Raw genomic sequence first — 5,714 nt, forward strand, 5'->3', positions numbered from 1 at the left:
AAGGCACTCTTCACTTACCGAAAATGCTTGGAGGTCCCCGACCCTCTTGATGGAAGTGAGCGCAATCAAGAGCGCTGTCTTAAGAGACAGGAACTTCAGCTCAACTGAATCTAGCGGCTCAAAGGGACCCCTCTGAAGTCCAACCAGGACAACAGAGAGATCCCAGGAGGGTATCAGGGGTGTCCTAGGAGGATTCAACCTTCTGGTACCCTTCAGGAACCTAACAATCAGGTAATGCTTTACCAGGGACCGGCTGTCCACTGCATCGTGATGTGCTGCGATAGCAGCAACACACACTTTCAAGGTGGAGGGTGACAGCCTACGCTCCAACCTTTCTTGCAGAAAAGAAAGCACAACTCTAATCGAGCATCTCCGGTGGTCTCCTCGGTAAGAAGAACACCAATTTGTGAACAGACTCCACTTCAAAGCATAGGCTTGCCTCATAGAGGGAGCTCTAGCCTGAGTGATAGTGTCTACCACCATTGGTGGCAGATCACTTAGGTCTGCCACGTCACGTCCAGTGTCGCCGCACAGGCCATCCTTGGAGATGGGAGCGTCAAGAAAGCATACTTTGTTAAAGTCTTTCATCTCGAACAGGCTGAGCCAGAGATGGCGCTCCTGGACCACCAGAGTGGACATCGCCTTCCAGAGGGACCGCGTCGTGACTTTCATCACCCAGAGGGCGAAGTCAGTCGCCGTGCGTAGCTCCTGCATCAACCTTGGTTTGGTACTACCCTTGTGCATTTGTTAAGGCCTTGGCTTGGTGAACTTGCAGGATAGCCATGGCATGCAGGGCAAAGACTCCACTTCAAAGCATAGGCTTGCCTCCACTTCAAAGCATAGGCTTGGCCTGTAACACTATAAGCTTTGGCAGCGAGAGCTGCCGACAGCTTACAGGCTCTGGACGGGAGATGCAGACAATTCCTCCAAGTGGTGCCATTTTGCGGGCACAGGTGCACCGCAACCGCTCTCTCCACCTGGGGAATGTCGAAGCACCCCCTAGCCGCCCCGCCATCGAGGGTAGTGAGGACAGAGAAAGGAGACGAGCAGCTTCTGGCCGTAAAAGGGGCCGTCCACGACTACGTCACTTCCTCGTGCACCTCTGGGAAGAAAGGAACCAGAGTAGAACGCGGTTGTGAGCCACGGTCCGCACTGAGAAACCAATCGTCCAGCCTCGAGCACTCAGGGCTGGGCGGTGTATTCACCTCCAGCCTGATGCTCACAGCTGCCCGGACAAGCATGGCCGTCAACTCTGGGTCCGATGAATCGAATCTGGTCTGAATCTTCATCCTCAGAGGTCAATAGCCCATCCCCCGATGCTGCAATCAACATCTGATCCCCTGGTGGCACACCGAATGAAATGCGGGGACCATCATAAGACAGCCCAACAGAATCACTCAGCAGCCGCACAGGACAAGCGCTGCAGGAGGAGTGAGAGGTCCGTGGGGCATGGCCCGGCGGTGAAGCTCTCACTGTCACCCTCAAATCTCCCAGAGCACTAGCCGGCTGTCCTCTGCTCGTGGCAGAGAAACCGGAACGGGTAGTGACAGAGGGGTCTGCTCCTTTCCCTTTAAGAACGGAGAGACGCGATCGCAACGTTGCCATGGTCATGCACTCGCAGTGCGGGCATGAACCATCCACGAACGCGTCTTCAGCGTGCTGAATGCCCAGTCACGGAAGACAACGCTCGTGGCCATTGTCAGAGGACAGGAAACGACCGCAACCAAGAGAACACGGACGAAACGGCATCTTTAAAAAGACGCAAATCATCCGTGATTTGCACTTTTAGGAAATCTGCTCTTTTAGTTGAAGCGCCCAGGGGAGTCGCTAAAAGGGACACCGTTGTTCGCGCCGTACCGCCAACCAGAACAGCTTCCCGACACACAGTAGATGGCTTTGTGGAGTATAACAGCTTTTCATACAACCACTCGGCTCCAAAGCACAAATCTAATGAGTGGATGCATGCTGTCGCCTTATATACCAGTGTGTACGGGGAGTGGCTCAGCATGCAAAATCCACTAGCCAATTTTCACTGGCGTTTTCTCTTAAACTCAGAGATGATTGGGCTCCCAAGTTATACCCCTAATGTAAAATTAATAACAGAGTCAAATTAAACTAGACCGTTAATGAGTTAGATCATTAGACTGACTGTACCACCTTCCTCTTCCACTCATGAGACTCACGAGTCTTTATAAAGCTGACATATGCTTTACATCATCTAATTAATCTTAGACACTGCTATTGGCCAGCCATCAGGAATAATCACTGGTGAATAAAGGTGAATAAACAACCAGTCACTCATGTGAAAAATGGACTTGTCGTAATGGTAATGTGATCATAACGATGGGAGCAACAGCGAACCATCAACTTGATTAGTCATCAGCCAGTTGGAGTGCAATGAAATATATCTGTTCACCCAAAATGCTGGAGTGCCACCATAGAGTGTGTGTGCATTTCTGTTCTGCAGTTAGAAAGAGTTAGAGAGAGTGACCAAGACAAGAAGAGAGCAATAAGAGGATGAAACGTGTACGTGAAGCATGTAGACAGCTGTCTGCTCTCTATTCTCTGTCGTAGGTGTCTATAAGAGCCAGGAAGCACGTCTGATGCTGCTGGTGTATCACGTGAAACACACCACACCCACCACACTCAGCAAGATCAAAGAAGAGCAGTGGACCCTGGATGGATTTGTATGTGCACATGTGTCTTGTTTTAGTGCTATTATCTTTTTAGGTTGTTTTGTACAGAAAAATACAGTGTTCTATACTAAAATGCAATGGTGGATGAAGTCCACGCATCCTGTACTTGAATTAAAATACAGATACGCTGATGAAGTATTGCTCCAGTAAAAGTACAACTATATTACATTTCTACCAGGATTATTATAGTTAACTAAAACTAAAACTGAAACTAAAATTAAAACCATAAAACATTTTCATTACTTGAAGTAAAATAAACATTAACGGAAATTCTCATTTTAATTTAGTTTAACTTGTACTAAAATAACTAAAACTATAACTGAATTAAAAAAAATAATGTAAACTATATAGACATATATAAAAAGAACAATGACAAATGACAAAAACAAAACAAAATTACTCAAATTTAACCAATTACTAACATTAAAATGAAAACAGAAAATATTAAAATAAAATTGAATAAAATTATTAATAAAAACTTTAATAGTATCTTAAAACTAAAATAACACTGACTTCTACTTCAGTAAAAGTACAAAAGTTATCAACTACTGCAATCATATCCTGGGGTGTACTGGCCATCTGGAGCACTGGGGCATTTCCCGCTGGCCTGATGGTCATTCTGGCCTGCCGTGCAGTCAGCTTGCCGTGTGATAGGCTGATATGCAGCTTGGAATGAATTGATGGACCTCTCAGAATCTACGAAACAGGCTATCGCGGTTTGAAAATGGCACAACCACATGACCCAACGTCAGCGACGCACTGCCTGTTTGGCTGTATCCAGAGGCTATATCTTCGACAATCGTGCAGCAGCGGAGGTAGCCTGGGATGAAGTCAAATTCCTGGCCTGAATTATTGTCTCAGTCCGCAACTTATCATATCAGTTGAATTAAAAAATGAATCATTAAATATGATTTGTGAACCAGTTCAATCAACTCAAAAGAATGAGAATGATTATTTATTAATCAAACATGGCCATCTGGTTCTGACAGCGGGTGCTGGTTTCTTCACTTCAGAATAACAAGAAAAGGCATGTTTTTTTTTTAAACATACAGTAGTGAAGTGAAATGTCAAATATCATGCTTTAGAATGTAGTAACATAGAAGTTTCTCATAATTTAATGAACTTAAAATTATTAAAATTATTAAATTAAAGTATAGTTAAGGAATAAAAAAAAATATTTCATTACTGTCCACCATTGCTAATGTGAATGCAAACTGCTAATAAGATATTTCAGCATGTTGATAATTTCTTTGTCAATTTATCTTCAGTTTTATTTTGGCAATCTGTGTGAGCAGTAGTGATTGTAAGTGGAAAATATATTCCCATTGGTCTGCAAGGCAATTGATCTGTTTGATTGTTTGCCGGCAGGTGTCTGCTGAACCAGATGGGTCCACATATGTCTTTCAAGGCTTTATACAGGGTAACGACTACGGCCAGTTTGGCCTGCAAAGGCTAGGTATGGGAGCCCATCTTGATATTTTTTTCATGCTGCATTGTTTCATTGTAAAATATTTTATCCCACCCTGTTTCATCAATGTTTCAACAATTTTGGCAAAAAAAAAAAAAGTTAATAACACACGAATGCATACAAAAATGAAAATGAATGTTTCTCGATCTCTTGCAGGTTTGAATATGTCGGAAAGTAATAATTCTTCAAATCCACCACATGGTACAAACAGTAGCTCTGTGGCCATAGCAATCCTTGTGCCTTTTTTCGCCCTGATATTTGCAGGCTTTGGATTTTATCTCTACAAGCAGCGGTGAGTCTTGCCGTCTATCCTCATTTGTCAAAGTTTGTTTGTGGAGTTGTTATTCTAGACAGATCAGAACGAATTTAGAAATTAGTCTCAGACAAAATCATCATCATTTGTTGCAGGATGGAAAGAAATAGACGGTGACAGATACTGTCTTTAGAGACAGAATTAGCTCATTTGCAGGTTATTGAATGTGATCATAATTAGATGCTACCTTTCTTCCCTGCATGATTCCACGTACCCGCTGCCACTCTACGTCTTTCCAAACTCTCAAAGCTGCTACAGATTTTATTCTAATGACGTTCTGATGTCGTGTCTTGTGTGTATGTTGTTTCGCTCTGACAGGACTACTCCAAAAACCCAGTACACAGGCTGTTCAGTTCACGAGAACAACAACGGGCAGGCCGCCTTCGAGAACCCCATGTACAACACCAACGCAAAGTCCGTGGAAGGCAAAGCTGTCCGATTTGACCCCAATCTGAACACAGTCTGCACAATGGTATAATTAGGTCCGCCTGACTCGAAAACATCTGGAGTTTTTTTGTTTTTTCATTTAAGGATTTTTGCTTCATTTTTTTTAAATGGAGGTGGAAACAATAGCATTACAGTCATGGACGGATTTGTCTGAGACTCACAGAGGATGTCTAGCACAAACGCTGTTGCCCTTCCTCTGATATATAAAGCACACTCTTCAGGAACCATTTGACCATGTGCGTCCGCGGAGGACATGTATGAAATATGAAACACATTGTCATGGGGGATTTTTTTTTTTGAAGACTCACTCTAAAAAGCTTCTTCATGACGGAAAGCATGAAGAGATTCTTCTGCTACCTTATTCACACTCCGTGAGTGCTTCTTCACAGTTGACTGGGTATTTTTTTAGGGGAAAGGGATCTGTAAATCTACTTGCATATATATGAGGAGCATTCACCACCTATATTTTTGTGTTATATATTACCACATGGGAGAGGCCAAGAGAGAACTATTCTAGCAAGAGTTTATGAGGAGATTCACATCGACCCATACATTATTTCCCTGATGGTTTTGTACGGTACACAAAGTTTTATTTACAGCTCATTCACATTCATTCCTTTAGCTTTGGTTCCTAATGACACCAGTCATCTCTGTGACGTTGCGGCATTCTGTAATGTGTGATGTGTTTGGGTAAAACAAGAGAGAAAATGTGTGGAAAAGTGGCGTGTCGTTACCTCCTGAGGATTTTTTTTTTATAATTGTTATAGATCTTTGATATTCAGTATGTGTG

At 43.4% G+C, this 5,714-nt stretch overlaps 1 protein-coding gene across 1 annotated transcript in view; it reads left to right on the plus strand.

Moving 5' to 3' along the window:
* Positions 1-5,506, plus strand: part of LOC107742859 (CUB and sushi domain-containing protein 3-like) — a gene marked incomplete at its 5' end in the record, with an annotated part of 265,370 nt that extends 259,864 nt beyond the window's left edge. Inside the window, 4 exons of the mRNA XM_016555932.1 lie at positions 2,575-2,687; positions 4,065-4,152; positions 4,321-4,456; positions 4,796-5,506. Of these exons, the coding sequence (XP_016411418.1) occupies positions 2,575-2,687; positions 4,065-4,152; positions 4,321-4,456; positions 4,796-4,955 (497 nt within the window). The remainder of the gene's footprint in view (positions 1-2,574; positions 2,688-4,064; positions 4,153-4,320; positions 4,457-4,795) is intronic.
* Between the last annotated feature and the right edge of the window lie 208 nt (positions 5,507-5,714).

The sequence above is a fragment of the Sinocyclocheilus rhinocerous genome, unplaced genomic scaffold (genome assembly GCF_001515625.1).
Source record: "Sinocyclocheilus rhinocerous isolate Xijiao unplaced genomic scaffold, SAMN03320098_v1.1 scaffold1338, whole genome shotgun sequence".
Classification (NCBI taxonomy): domain Eukaryota; kingdom Metazoa; phylum Chordata; class Actinopteri; order Cypriniformes; family Cyprinidae; genus Sinocyclocheilus; species Sinocyclocheilus rhinocerous.